This window comes from Cnephaeus nilssonii (assembly GCF_951640355.1).
Source record: "Cnephaeus nilssonii genome assembly, chromosome: 5".
Classification (NCBI taxonomy): domain Eukaryota; kingdom Metazoa; phylum Chordata; class Mammalia; order Chiroptera; family Vespertilionidae; genus Cnephaeus; species Cnephaeus nilssonii.
The window spans coordinates 11,829,434-11,844,793 of NC_137076.1; the positions used below are offsets into that span (position 1 = coordinate 11,829,434).

The 15,360-nt window shown below is 56.8% G+C and overlaps 1 protein-coding gene across 1 annotated transcript in view; it reads left to right on the forward strand.

Moving 5' to 3' along the window:
* Positions 1-6,039: 6,039 nt before the first annotated feature.
* Positions 6,040-15,360, forward strand: part of EBF2 (EBF transcription factor 2) — a gene marked incomplete at both ends in the record, with an annotated part of 200,516 nt that continues 191,195 nt past the window's right edge. The window contains 5 exons of the mRNA XM_079770420.1: positions 6,040-6,170; positions 8,601-8,757; positions 9,736-9,799; positions 10,100-10,155; positions 10,636-10,709. Of these exons, the coding sequence (XP_079626546.1) occupies positions 6,040-6,170; positions 8,601-8,757; positions 9,736-9,799; positions 10,100-10,155; positions 10,636-10,709 (482 nt within the window). The remainder of the gene's footprint in view (positions 6,171-8,600; positions 8,758-9,735; positions 9,800-10,099; positions 10,156-10,635; positions 10,710-15,360) is intronic.

Sequence of the window (15,360 nt, forward strand, 5' to 3'; positions counted from 1 at the left end):
CACATACATGTTCCCTCTCTTTCACACACATACTCACACATACACACATACACATTCTCTCTCTCTCTCTCTCTCTCTCTCTCATACACACACACACACACACTCTCACACATACATGTTCCCTCTCTCTCTCACACATACTCACACATACACACATACTCTCTCTCTCTCTCTCTCTCTCTCTCTCTCTCTCTCTCTCTCACACACACACACACACACACACACACACACACACACACCAGGAGCGGGGAGTTGGGGAGACAAGTATATTGCGGAGAAGAAAGTTGGATCTGGAAGCCAAGGGGATGTTTCTGGGGACTTGGAGGAAGAGCGACCTGTGGAGGGTGAGTTTGTCACCCCTCCCCTAAAAGAGATGGGTGGCCCCTTAGGGGAGGGGAGCAATTCCCTCTCCCACCCCCACCCCCACCCTGCGCACAGAGCCCCATGTGAGCACCAGCCCACGTGAGCGCGTGTGCACGGGTGTGTACGTGAGTGTACGTGTGAAATGTGGCGGCGAGTGTACGCTCTGCAAAAATATGAATAATCAACACATCGCTCACACCTCCGCCGAGAGCCAGGAGGGAGCTGGGGCGTCCCGAGGGCTTTCCCCTGCCGGCTGGCGGCGGCGGGCGCCAGCAGGAAAAGAGGGGGCACTTCAGAGGCGCCCTTCAGCCCTCTCTCTCCTCAGCTGAGCTGAGAAACTCTCAGAGAAGACGGGGGCGGGGGCGGGGGGAAGGCACCGTGAACTTTTTCTGGTTAAAAGTCTTCTATGGCTCGCCATGGCGATGTGCTGGAACTGGAACTCCGGGGCGAGTCTTTGTATCCTATTTGCCAGCGGAGATGCCACCCTCATTTTGTAGAGCTGTGAAACGGGGGCAAAGAAATCCCCCCTAAAGTGTTGCTGTCAAGTTGAAGGGTGAGAACGTGTGTGCAAGCGCTGGGTGACCCTCCTGTTCGTTTGCCCTTTTTCTTGCGTTGAGACCTACTCGATGGGGTCTCCTAATGCGGCCAATCGGCCTCCTGAGCGCAGCCCTGCGCAGTGCGCTGCCAGCTGCCTCCCGCTTGGTGCACAGGTACCTGGAGGCGGCTGGAACCGGCCGTTTACACCAGCGCGGCCCAAACCGGGGCTCGGCCGCACCCCACCCTTACACACAGGAAATCAGGCCCCCAGGTTCAGTGGAGGCCACGTCAGGCACTTTTCTCTCTACTGATCACCTGCCCCCTAAGACACATGCCTTCCCAGGGGCCCAGCTCCCACGTCCGGGCTCCAAACGCCCAGATGCGGCTGTTCCTTCGAAAATATATCTTGACCTTGTGCGTCAATGCCTCAGCCAGGGCTCCCTCGCGAGCTCTGCACCCAGAACAAGGGGATGAGGAGGGAGGGTATGTTTCAGGGGGATCCTGAGGCGAGAGAAGGAAAAGAAGAGACACGAGGAAGAGACTTTTTGGAGGGACCCAGGGTTAGGGTGGATGCAACTCTGTCTTCTTCACTCCATTCGGGTCAACGCGGTGCAGCGGCCGCCCGGCCTGGGTGCAACCTCACGTTTCTATGTAATGTCCTTCCATACCCCGTTTTCTACAGCTGCTCCCGCTGGAACCCCTTCACTAGGAAAAAACAGAAACCAAGCAAACAAAAAAGAAAAAAAAAAAGCGAATCTAACTGCTTACTAAGTTGTCCTAAAAGGAGACAAACTCTTCAGCGCGGGAGGGGAGTCTTCCCGAGGTGTTCGCCGTGCGCTTGGGGATAGAGCAGCTCGTCCCTCCTCCTCTCCGGAACTCCGACTGGCGGAGTGCTCACGTCCAGTTTCGTAAGAAAAATGTCCACGTTGAAATTGGGGGTGGGTGTAAGTGGGGCCGGCTATTTAAGAAATTAGTTCACGAGACACTGTGAACTAAAATATCCGGGAGGATTCCGAGATGGCGAACAAATGTATGCATTTCTACTCGGACGGATCAAAAGCAGAGGCTCCAACTAAAACAAACAAATTGGAAAATTCACGTCTGAAGAGGGACTCGCGGAGACCTGCCACTTACTGAATTTACAAAACGCAGACTGCTGTCCCCGAGGGTCCCATTCCCTGGGCACGAGCCAGGCTCGGTTCCCCGGGGGGCAGAGCCCCTGGCGCCGCAGCGTGTGTGTCTGGTGGTGGGGGTGAAGGTCAGGCTGCCGGGGGCGGGGGCGTCCTCACACCTGATTTCACCCCAGGGCCCAGCTGGACGAGAAAGAGGCCCCGAGAGCAATTTTCTAAGAAAAATTTCGGAACCTCTGACCTAGAGGAGAGACGCGGCGCCCAGGAGACTAGACCTAACGAGATCGGGGGAAGGGGCCCTAAAACCAGCCGGGGGGGTGGGGTGGGGGGAGAGGGAACACGGAGGTGCAGATGTGAAACACAAGCAGGGGAAAACCCGGGGTTCACTGGGAAGAGTGAACAAAGGAGGGGTCGGGGTAAAAGACGAGTGCCGCCAACCCACCCCGGTTTTGTGCAAATAGCTTGGCGTGAAGAATTTTAAACGCGTTCATCTTGGGTTTTTCTCGACCCCTGCAAGCGGGGGAGCGAAGCAAGGGCCGGAGCGGGGGAGGCGCGCGGCTCGGCACCCCGGGCGGCCGGGCTTCCTGGGGGCGCAGCTGCGCCTGCCCGCCCCCCCGCTCCGCGCCCTCCCCGCAGGCTCCGGACGGGTTTTGCGCGGCGCGTTCGGAAAGGTTTGTTCTGGGGTAGCCGGAGGCGATGGAGAGGGGAGCGGCCCTCCAGGCGTGCCGCCGCCGCTCCCTCCGTCTCCAACCTACGCTTCTCCCTCACGGGTGGCCGACTCTCAGCCCACCCCTCCCCAAGCCCCACACAAACCAAATTAAACCCGACTGGGTTGGCAGAAATGCTCCCGGCTCCCAGAAGGCCGAAGCGCCGCCGTGCGGGGCCCAAGGCTGCCTCCCGGGCTCCCGGTCCCCTCCGCCCTCCTCCCCGCCTAGCCGGGAACTTCGTCTCAGCCCAGAGCCAACTTGGGCGCCGCGGCTCCAGGCCGACGGGGCTCCCAGCGGAGCGGCCGCAGCTCGCTCCGTGCGCCCCGCGCGGCCGGGGGCGGCTGCCTCTACCACCGCGAGCGCGGAGCGGTGCGGCTCCTCCCTACCCAGGTCAATATTCCGGGGCCTCGGTTTTCCAAAACGACCTCCCCGCATGGCCCTTGGGCCCCTGAACTTGTCTTTGGGACGTGCGGGTGGGGGCGTCCTCCGAGCGCGGCCGCCTAGTTTGGGGAGGGCAGCAGGGAGCTCTGAGAAAGGACCACTTCATTCACTCCCTGGGGGCACAATTCGGGTGGCAGCTGTTGTGGGCGAGGAGAGCCAGCGTGCTGGGCCCTGGCTGTGCCCTTTAACCCCAGCCAACCCAGGCCTGAAGGGCAGACGGTTCGGACCAGCCCGGGACCCACGGCGGCCCCGCGGCCCCTAGGGTTGCGCTCGGTTCCTGTCCTGGCCAAGAGAGGACAAAAATTGCGGGGCTCATCAACACATTTGGAGGGGCCCACGGGCTGTTCCACACTTTCCGCCGAGGAGTCCGAGGCATTACCTCTACGGAGCGCAGTCCGCGGACGAGGATGGGGTGGGTGGTTACTTGAGCTTCACAGAGATTTATAAAGAGAGCGATTCAGGGTAAAAGACTCGCTGCTGAGTTTTTGTAGGGACCGACAATATCCATAAAACCTGCACATAACAGAGAATTGCCGAATTGAAAAAGGCTAGTTAGTTTCCTATCCCTACAAATTTCACTCCCGTCCTCCTGTCTTTGCTCAGCTCCCATCTCCCTCGGCTTGTACACCAGTTGTGATACATACAGTATTCTGGTGCCCAATCGCCCTTCGTTGCTCCCCTGGCCTTGTTACCTAACAAGGAGGACCAAGCCAGGGCCCTATGGTGGGGGTGTCACAGTCAGCACTATCTAAAGGCGGGGGTTTCACGTTCTCGCCCCCACCCCCTTAAATAAAAATCACCCCAATCGCTTGTCCCAGAGTTTGTACAGATGGGGTCCGCGCACGCCTTCCAACCCCTTCCGTTTTCAAGTAAATCTCCGCAGGAGAGACTTGCGCTTCCTGGGCGCAGTCCCGGGCGAAGCCTGGGGTCACCGTCTGCCCTGGGGTAGAGTGCAGTCGCGGACCGGTCCCTTTCTCAGGAGAGCGGCATTTCCAGAAAGTGCGAGCTTCCTGTCCGCCCAGGCCAACGAGTTGCAAACGAGTTGTGTCCTCTAGCGGCAAACTCTCGCAGTTCACGTGTGAGCGCTCACCTACACCTAAGGGGTCGGGTCCGAAGTCAATTCCCGCTCGGATTGCAGCCCTGAGTGGGGGGAGTGCCCTGAATGCAGCCCAGGTTTCGCAGAGCCCTCTCCGTACAGAGGCCGGGAGGCTGGGCGCAGTCGCTCCCACAGAGGAACAGCTGATTTGTCTCCTCCACGGCAGATGGTCTTTGAGCACAGATTTGCATTCATTGTCTTCAAATCTGTTTTCGCGCTAGTGTTCTAGATTTCAGCAGCAGCAGATCCATGCACAGATCAGAATACAAAAGCGGAAGCAAGAAAATAACACCCAGCCAGGAGGATTTTTAATAGGCACCGCGAGCTGCCCGGTGCAGTTAAAAAAAGCCGTCTAAGGTTTCAGCTGTTGGCGGAGCTGCCGCCGCCTCCCGGCCACCAGCCCACCGCCGGCACCTCGGCGACCGCGCGCCGTGGGCAAAGTTTCCGCGACTCCTCTGCTGCCTCCTGGCAGCTCCTCTGCTGCCTCCCTGGGCTTCGGGAACTGGGTGGGGAGGCGGAGGGCGCGTCGGGAGGACGCCAGGCAGCTCTTGCACGGAGCCTGCCACGATCTGTCGGCAACCTCTCCCGCACGGGTGCGACTCCAGCTCGCTTCCGCCCGGGGGTATTTTCCTGAGCTCCTTGACCATTTTCCCCGACACTGTTTATTTGAATAGCACTTGAGCCTTGTTCGTACTCCCCCACTCCACCCACCCTCCGCTTTCATTCATACACCCTTCTCTCTCAACTTGTAAACCGCACGCAAAATCTGAGTGTCACCATGTAACTCCAGGAGACTTGGGAGAGCCGTTCAGGGACCTGGGTTGCTCTGGGGGAACGTGTGCACAAACCCTAAGTACACGTGGTCACACTCTCCGCTTCCTCACAAACACGCCCACCGATCCTAGCCCCAGGAATGAATACGCCTGCCAGCAGGATACAAAAAACCTGCATCTAGAGGCAGCACCCCCCGGAGGCTCCCCGCTCCCGCACCCACACGGAGGGGGCGCGTCGCGGGCCACCTCGCTGCAGCGCACGCACACCAAGGACGCCGTGTCCACAGCTTTCCGTCCCCTTTCACCTCCGAGCGCGGCGCGCGCCGCCGGAGGACGTCGCCCGGCCTGCCCAGCGCTGGCCAATCCCGAGCGTCCATGCAAATGAGGCTCCTTATCGGGCCGCGGCTCCGCCTCCCGCGGCCAGGGCCGTAGTAACCCATTCATGGGGCCCTTGCGCGGCGGCAGCCCGGCTCCGAGGTGCTCGCAGCCACCGCCTCCTCTCCGCTCCGGGTCTTCCCCTTCTTTTTACAACTGATCCCGTTGGGAATTTTTTTTTTTCTTTTCTAAATTGCAGCGGTGGGGGGGGAGCCGGGAGGGTGGGGGACCAGGAGGAAAGGGAGAGATTAGGCAGTCATCAATCTCCTCCTGTTTCTCCCAGAACAGGTGATGCTTCTAAATTGCGATCACTTTCTGGAGGCAGCGCTGCCGCTGGAAGGATGCGAGCGACCTAGGACAGAGGACCCGAGGTGGCAGATCTGAACTTGTGGAGGATAAAACCCAAACTTTAACTGCACCAATCCGCACCTCACGCGTGAAGCCAAGGACGGGTTATCTTTTTTTTTTTTTTTTCCAAGAGAGACTCAAACTTCAGTACTTGGTCCCCCCCTTTTTTTTTTGGATTGCTTTGGAGGAAACCGTTTGGTGGCAACGTCGGGAGCAGGAAGGACAGTGTGGTAACTCTTATTTTTAAAGAGACAGATCACACTTTTTAAATGTTTGGGATTCAAGAGACTTTAGGAAGAGGGCCAGCTCTGAAAGAGAAATCGCTGAGCGCCGAGATGGATTCGGTCAGGTCCTGGGTCCGGAATGTCGGCGTGGTGGACGCCAACGTCGCGGCGCAGAGGTAACCAGACGGTCGCACAACTATTATGCTCTCCAAGTCTCTAGCTCGTTTGCTCTCCCACCGTCTCTGTGTTTCTCCGTCCCCCCCTCCTCCCGCTCGCTCGCTCGCCCCGTCTCTTTCTCTCTCCCCCGCATCTGTCGCCCTGGCCCCGCGCGCTTGGGCTCGCCCTGGGGCACGCAGGTCGCTGCAGTCTGGGGAACACTTACCCCGCAGCGAATACCGGGGTTTCTGAACCGCCTCTGGGTCGTGGTGTTTCTCCCCCACTCCTTCCCCACGCTTTGGGAGGAGAAATAACCAAGTAGCATCCTACGCCTCGCAGCTCGCTCCCTAGCCCCGCGAGGAGGGGCCGCCCGGTCTGGAGTGGAGCTCGAGGACCGGAGCTGGCAGGGACGGCCGCGGGAGAGCCGGCTTCCCCGCGGATGCCGGTTCCGCACAGCCGCCTGCGAGCGCCTCTCCTGCCGCCTCTTGCCCGGCGATTCCTGGAGGCGCCTCTTCTGCCGCCTCTTGCCCGGCGATTCCGGGAGGCCGGGAGCCCAGCGGGCAGATGGCGGCGGTGGCGAGAGGAGCCGGACAGACCGGATCAGCTTCCCGGGAAGGCAAAGCGGCTCGCAGCTCTGGGCGGGGGTGCTGGCTGGAGGGTCCGGGCGCAGAGATAGAACGGTGGGCCAGAAGTATCGAGGCGGGGCGAGGGGAAAGAAGAAATCCGAGAGAAAAAGGCGAAGGAGTAACCGTAGAAGGAGCCGCTGCTGGAGAAGGAAGGCGAGGAGAGGAGCTGGCCGCCGACGCTGGGCATCGCCAACCTCTAGTGTTGCTGGTCCCAGGAGCTGAGAGTTTCTAAGCGTCCGCGTGCTGAGATGGTGAACGCCTGGGCCGGAGTGCCACCCCGGGAAGACATTCCGGTCCCCCTCCCTCATCATCCCTGCTGCGCCGGAATTTGTGGTCCCCACGTCCTTGTCTGCAAGAGAAAGACACCTTACGCCAAGGAGCCCACGACCTTCTTCCCACGACTCCAGCCTCCCCATCCACTCTCCTGGCCACCCCGTCTAAGTCCCGACGTGTCGCCTAGAAATTCCTCCTTGCTTAGCAGGCCACGTCTCCAGGTGTCCCGGGTAGAGCGAACCAGCTGCCGCCCCGGGAGGAGAGGAAGCAACGCTCGCTCCGCTCTGCTCCGGAGCCGGGGCGGAGGCGGCTCCCTCCCTCGCGTCCAAGCCCGCGGCCCCCGGCCCCCGCTCTCCGCCGCCGCCGCCGTCTGGGCTCGCGGGGCCGCGGGCCTAGGGAAAGCAGGCAGCTCCGCACAGCCGTGCGTCCTTAGTCCAGCTCCTTAAAGACACCACCCTACCTTCCTCCTGTCCTCGGATCAAACACTTACTGAAATGGGAGCGGGCAGCCGGAGCGGGGCATCCCGGGGAAGTGTTCCGCCCTTCAAAAGGGGGAGACTTGCTCGCGCCCGGGGGCAGGAGGCCCGCCGAGCCCAGCGCCGCGGGGCCGTGGCAGCCGTCTGCGCGCGGCCCGGCTCCCGATGAATGTTATCCGGCGGCCAGTGCGTTCTGGGCCGGCGCAGGTCGGCAGGGAGGTGTGTGCACACGCTCAGTGCCCTCCGGGGAGCCCCTCGGGTCCCCCAACAAGGGTTTCGCGGTCCGCGGGTTTGGCTGGCGCCGCCCGCACACGCGGCCGGAACGGGGCTGCCCTGGGCCCCAGGCGAGGACTTTGTCTGACCCCGTCCTCACCTTCTGGCTCCTCCAAGCTTAGCGGTTTGGGAGGCGGGTCCCCGGGATCAGGTCGTTCCGGTGGCCCGCGCTCCTTAGGGCTGACTTCGGGGATCCCGCCCGGCCCCGGTGCTTGGCAGCTTTTCGGAAGAGCGAGGGAGACAGGAGGCGAGGCCGCTCCCTGTCGGACCCAGGCGTGGGCTCTGGGCTGCCTGAGGGTTCTCACCAGCCTTTCCGAGAGCGCTGGCGTGTGTGTGTGTGTGTGTGTGTGTGTGTGTGTGTGTGTGTGTGATGGGCGGTAGCACTCGCACAGGTAGCTCTAGAAAAGATAACGGAAAAGGGTCACGTCTTCCAAAGTAAGGAGGCGCTTTTTCCCCAAACCCTGGGCCCAGCTCCGACGTTTGACCCATTCGGCGGCCCCCGCCACCGGATGAGATAGATGAGGGCGGCCGGGCAGGACCAGAGTGGGGCCCGCCTGGGGGCCCGCCGGCCTCGGCCCGCCGCGGGGCTCCTCCGGGCTCCCCAAGAGGCCGGACAGTGCGCCCCGGCCCGCGCTCAGCCCCTGCGACTCCTCCCAAGAGTCTCCTTCCTCTTGATTTGAAAAGAGGGCTGAGGGCCCCGAACTCTTGACCTGGGCCCTGCCCCTGAGCCGCGGCCGTGTCGGTAACCTCGTGTCCTTCTCTCCTCCCGCGCCCGCCGTCCCGTCCCGCGTGCCTCCCCGCAGCGGAGTCGCCCTGTCCCGCGCGCACTTTGAGAAGCAGCCGCCCTCCAACCTGCGGAAGTCCAACTTCTTCCACTTCGTGCTGGCGCTCTACGACCGGCAGGGGCAGCCGGTGGAGATCGAGCGCACGGCCTTCGTGGACTTCGTGGAGAACGACAAGGTAAGCGGAGGCCCCTTCCCCGCCGGCCCGGTCGCCGCCTCCTGGCCAAGCGCTAGGATTCCATCTGTCACGGCGTCAGGGACGAGAAAGCGGGGCTTCTCCCTCGCAGCCTCTCCATCAGTCGCTTTCCCCACACCTCGCGCCCCGCCGCCGCCGGTGCGCTGCCGGCTGCGGGGCTGGTGGCTCCGGGGCACGAGCAGAACCTGGTGCTGCACAGACCGCAGCCAGCGCCCCCTCCCAGGAGAGGGCAGTTTAAAGGTATCCCCGGCCCCGCTGCCTGCTCCGGGGGATGTTGGTGATGCTACACCTGCTGGCGCCCGCCGAGCGGGTGGGTACCAGGTGGAACCCAGAGCGGCCGGCCCCCCTCGCTGCCACTGCTCTCCCACTCTCGCTCCCCGCGCACCGCTCCCCGCCCGGGCCGGGCTGGGGACTGCCTTGGATCTCAGAGGAAGCCCAGGTGAGACGCAGGGAAAGTCTCTGGCCCTCGGAGCCGCGGTCTCCTCAGCTGCACGATGGGAGCTTCAGCAGGCGCCCCAGAGGTCCCTCCTGCGCCTGGCCAGTCCCTGCAGCTCTGGCCGGAGGCGCTGGGCCTGTGGGGCAGGGCCAAGGTAGCTCTTACATAGGACAGGCCCCTTCCCCTTTCGGCTAAGAGAACTTGCAACTTCCTCGGGGCAGCTGGGTGGGCTGGGTGGGGACTGGTTGGGCCTCAGAGGGTCGCACTCCTGAGGATATTTCTAAGGGAGAGAGACAGAGGCTTGGAGAGGGTCAAGTGGCCAGGTGGCGGAGCCTTGGCAAGGTTTGGCGGTGGTCCTTCAGCAGAAGCTCCTGCCCTTTGACCCGGGGCTGGGCTGGAGTCCGTCAAAGCGGCCTGGTGGAGGGGTGAAAGGCTGCGGGAGGCGGCCTAGGGACGAGCTCTCTCCTCTTTCCCTCATCCGGGGGCTCCAAAGCAAGGGATCCCAGCACCGCCTGTCTTTGCAGGAACAAGGCAACGAGAAGACCAACAATGGCACCCACTACAAGTTACAGCTCCTCTACAGCAACGGTGAGCGCCCCCCTCCCTCTGTGTCCAGGTGCCACACAGGCCCCTGCAAGGAAAGCAGTTGACCTTTGTCCAGGTGGCTTGCAGGCAGTCTCGGGTCTCGGGAGAGCAGGGTTTGGGGAGGCTTGGTCAGGGCCCTGGGGGCGGGGAGGGTGGGGGTGGAGGGTGGTCTTTGCCCCCAGGACCTTTCAGCCTGCGGGCAGCCCTGGGCGGCTTCCTGGGCCTGGGCCCACAGCAGGGACCATTGGGGGTTCCCCAGGAGAAGCTCCGGGCCCTTACCGTGTGCCCCTCGCCTCCCCACAGGTGTCCGCACGGAGCAGGACCTGTACGTCAGGCTCATTGACTCGGTCACGAAGCAGGTGAGCCCCGCAGTCCACTGGGCTCCTCCTCTGCAGGGCCCCCTCCGACCTCCCCCCACCTTTCCCTGACCTGCCCCCACCCTCCACCAGTTCCTGGGTCAGACTTCACATGCCCTTGAACATCAACTCGCACCTTGTTCACTATGAACAAAAAGTTCCCCCTCTCTCCTCAGAGGTTCTGTTTCTTTCTGGGTGGGGAAGTGAGCAGGGTGGTGAAGGGAGAAAGCAATTATTGGGAGATTCGGTTCCCCAAACATTGCCTTTTGCAAGAAATACGTTCTCGCGGGGCAAACTTGTCTCTGATTATTTCGCTTGCGTTAGTCAGGCCACAGCTTGGGGTCTGTGCTTCCAGTGGGCACACCTAATGAAGTGGGGGGCAGAGAGAGAGGGAGACGGATTCTGTGCTGGCTCTCAAGTCCCCTTTTCCTTGTTTCCTCACTCCCCTCACACCTTCCCTTCTTGCCTTTGCCTCCTTCGCAGCCCATAGCTTACGAGGGACAAAATAAGAATCCGGAAATGTGCCGAGTTCTCCTGACACACGAAGTCATGTGCAGGTAAGAGCTGCTTTGTCCCGCGGGCTTGGCCAGCACGCTGGGCAGGGGAGCGGGCCGTTGCGTTCAGGGACGCCCCCACCACGATGTGCAGGAGTGATGGTGCGCAGGGAGGGAGGCTGAGTCACTAGAACTTCTCTTTACTGAAGGCCAGATTCTCAGAGCATCTCGGAAAGGACACCAGAACCACGCAGGATTCCGTCCCCAGGCGTCTGGGAAGTTTTCTCCCTCCGCCCTGGACAGTTTCTGTTGTCCAGCAGTCGGGGCAGCTCAGGGAGGCGTGGGCAGCCCCCAGCCAAGTTTGGAATGGGGACTTCCATACACCAGGCTCACTCCCACCGGTCTGGCAAGCTCGGGGGTAGATTTCCAAGTAGGGGTCACACGTTCAAGATCAAAGCAGGGGCATCCCGCCTGAGGCACATGTATATGATGCCAAAGCGTTTTCTTCTTCCATGATGTTGCTTCTCCAGCGATTTCTCACGTCCGAGGAGTTTCTTAGGTGAGGAGGAGCCATGGGGAGAAAGATCGGAGGGGTTCACCACCCGTGATGGGAGGGGTGGGAGAGGACCCCATCCAGGAGAGCTGGGTTTGGAGCAACAGCTGGGTTCTCCTGGCTAAGTTGTGAGAGGAATTTCTCACGGCTAAGTTGTGTGCTGGAATTTCTGCACCTTTCCCCATCTTCTTGCAGAGACGGATCCATTCCATTTTGAGTCTTTCTTCTGCTTGATGAGAAGAAAATAAAACAATTAGAAGAAATTCATCCACACGCTTTTTCTTTTAACAAATGTTTATTGAGTTCCTAGTTTTTTTTTCAGGTGTTGGGGATCCCTTAGCCAAGGAGAGTTTTCCATCAAAAGGAAACTCTGGGAAGAGGTGGTGATTTTACTCTGAAAATGTAAATGTTGGTTACACACACGTTGTTTTCTTCCTCCAAAATTTCTGATCGGAGAGAAAGCCTCAATGCTTCCTCGCCGCGCGCTTGCTTCTGTAAAGGTCTTCCAGCTTCCAGACCTGCCAGTTTGGGGTAATTGGAGGCCGTGGCTGATGCAGCCCGGACTGTTTTACGGTCAGCTTCTGGCAGCGCTGTCTCCCTCACACCCCAAGCCAGGAAGAAACATAACAATTTGACATGTTTGTTTTGGTTTTGACCAAGTATTAGAAAAACAAACTTTGCCAAATGCAAGGTTGAGCTCTGCCAGAGCGGAGGGGTCCTGGCTTCCTTGCCTGGGTAGCTGGGTGAGGCACAGGGCGTTGGAGTAAGCAGATACCCACTTCGTCACCCCAGGGCCCCTTCCTAGATCCATTTAGAAAGAAAATACAATTGCAAGATGAACTTGCATGTAATAACTAGACTAACTAGTCAGAACACTGATTCAGGTGGCTAATTGACGGGTGCTTTTTAATTTCTCTCTCTACTTTTAAATGTCTTTGTTTGGAGAGATTATCTTCTTAAAAGAAAAGGAAGCCCCAAATTGGCCCGTTGTCTGATGAATTATACCTCTCATTTTAAAGAATACTTGCACGCCCCATCCAGTGGTATTTAAAGCTGACATTTTTATTTTTAAGCCCAATCAAATCCTCCTCATTTTATGCTGTTTAAGTAGCAGCATCAATTTTTAAAGCCTCTAGTTTAGTCTGCATTAGTAACACAATATAAAAATTTAATGTACTGTAACTTCTCTGTATTTGAGACCTGGGAAGAGATGCTCGCTACTTTCTTTCCTAACTAGAATTTAAAGCAAATATTAATTAATGGGTAAATAAATGATCCATTGGATGGGTACTGTTTCTGGGGTGTGTGTGTGTGTGTGTATGTGTAGACGAACCGGGGTAGTAAAAAATGTGTCAGTCTGAGCTGACTGATTCTGCAGTTAGGGAGAAAAAAGTTCCTTCTCCCACATTTTAAGAGTCAGTTATAGCAGTCAGTGACTGAGGGGTGATTCAGATGCCCCGTTCTCAATGGTTCGGGCACCCGGTTTCATTTGTGGGGTGAGTGTTTTGGGGTTTACCTGGGAATTTCCCTGCATGGTTTTATGTTCTGTAATCTGTAGTCAAAAAAAAAGCTCGTACATGAGCGTTTAGCTTTGAGGAAGGAAACGATATTGATATCGTTAAGAATAACTTTTTCTCCCTTCTCCAACTGTTTCTGCCCCCTTCTTCCCTGCTTTAGTCCATTTTGACAATTATTAGCGAAGAGAAATCTAGTTGTTATGTCGCTGCCAGCCACCCCTGCCCTCAGATGCTCAGAGGGTTAAAAGATATTATAATTTGAACAGAAGTCGTCTCCAGGCCTACAGCTGGCTAATAACAGAGTTGTATTGAGTGCGAGCAAACCCCACAGCTGTGACTTTTCGCCACAAGGCGCAGGCTAGACAGGGCCCTAATCAGATGGGCCAGCCGGCCAGTGGGGCCAGTGTCTTTATCGGCCAGATGGTGTGAATTTAGACACTTTTGTTATGCAATCGCAGGGAGGAGTTGGGGAGAAGAAAACAAAACAAAAGCCACCATGCTGTGCGCTTATTTGAGTTTGAAATTAGAGACAGATTTTTGAAAGTTGAGGGTTGAATTTTAAAAACCATTTCGGAGGGGAAAGGGCACATCCACTTGTCTTGAGCAGGAGTTTGGCTGACTGGACACCCTGTGTCCACGGCCGGGCCTTTTCTCCTCCGGCCCTCCCCCTCCCCCTTTCTTTCCCCTTTCCTGAAAAATTCAGGGAAGATTCAGGATTGGGATAACATTTCTCATTTCCCCCAACCCCTATCCCCAACTTGTTTTTGTTTGTTTGTTTTGTTTTTTTTCTCTTTCCCTCTCAAGATTCCATGAAAAGATAGGGAGGATGCAAGAGGCCTGTTAACGAATTGAGAGTATTTCAGGTAAAAGGTTCTCCAAATAAGTGCTAGAACAAAATAAACCAAGCCAAGCCAAACAGAGGACTAGAGGAAGAGCTTTCATTTTTATTCATTAGGAAAAAGGGGCACTTCTGAGCCTCTCCGTGGTAGTTAGGACCACATTCTTTTTTTTTTTTTTAATATATTTTATTGATTTTTTACAGAGAGGAAGAGAGAGGGATAGAGAGTTAGAAACATCGATGAGAGAGAAACATCGATCAGCTGCCTCCTGCACACTCCCCACTGGGGATGTGCCCGCAACCAAGGTACATGCCCTTGACCAGAATCGAACCTGGGACCCCCGAGTCCGCAGGCGACGCTCTATCCACTGAGCCAAACCGGTCTTGGCAGGACCACATTCTTAACCTAGGGCCAAGTTCAGTTCCCTCTTCTCTTTGTTCAATTCCCCCCCTCTTCTCTTCCTTTTCTTTTTTCTTTCTTTCTTTCTTTCTTTCTTTTCTTTTTTTTTTTTTTTTTTTTACAGTCTTGTTCACTGAACAAGAACTTCAGACTTACAGACTTGCTTGCTGGGAAATAACCCTAGCAGCCTCTTTGGCTAAAGAAGCTGAACTTGAAGTTTGTTATCTGTGCAATTCAGGGACCCAGTTCCTTCTCTCAACTATCCACTCACCTGGGCCCAGAGTGATTGTGTGGGGAATGTGGTTCATGAATGTCCTCCACTCTCCACTCCCCTTTGCTTATCTTAATATTCTGGCGTGACGACCGAATGCCATTTAAGCAGCCAAATGAAGAATAACTAGGACATCTTGATGAGAATTTTTTCTTTAAAAAAGGAAAGAAAAAGAAAATTAGCTTTGGCTAACCCGGAGAAATTCTAAGAAGGGCTCTAATGGGGCAAATACAGTCCACTCCTATTATTTTTATACCTTTATTTTTATAGTGCAACAGCCAAGTAACTGCCTTCTACATCTTTTCTGTGCTATTAACATTAGAGATTATACTTAAATATGTGACTGTTGGAAAAGAGAAGATTGGGTCCTGAAATCTCTCTGCATTTTCTTTAAATATCATTTCCTTCCCCGAGCCGAATCCCCACATTGTATTACACTGGCACCAGGCTTACATTTTTATCTGTTTTCTTTTCCTCCAGAGAAACTCCCCATGGAAAGCAGCTGAATTCAGCTGAGCAATTTTGCAAACTTACTCAGCCTCCTCGAAATCATCCCCTCTCAAACTAAACAGATTGGCACGTTCTAGCAGCGTGCGCTCTTGGAATTAAATTGTGCACGGCATCAAACACACATTTGGGTTAGGTTGACATGCTGGTGATGTCAAAGGGGGGTCGAGGTAGAAGGCTTTAGGTAACTAGCATGGATGGGGCTTTTGAAATTGTGTGGCTAAGGAAAAAGGTTTGCCTGAACTGCAAAGGTATTCCATTGATAGAATCCCCTTTGCAGAAGGAGAGGTGGGGGACAGAAATGGGTGGGGGCAGGAGCTGGGAAGAAAGACACAAGCTCTGGGCGGGGCGGGGGGGGGGGGGAAGAGCAGCTGGTCAGCATTTTTAGTTGGTGTTAATCTTGGGATGGACTGAAATTTTAAAAGTTGAGACCTAACATAATTTCAAAGGCAAAATATTGTTTCCGAAATTCCCAGGGGCCAGCTCTGGTATTTAAGAAAGTTGAGACACTTTTTTCTTTTACTTCTGACTAATGTGATTACATTTCTTAAAACCTCATTGCGCCCATTTAGTGAAAGTTATTTTTTTTTGGCATCTTTCAAGTATATTCTACTTTTTGAGAATGGTA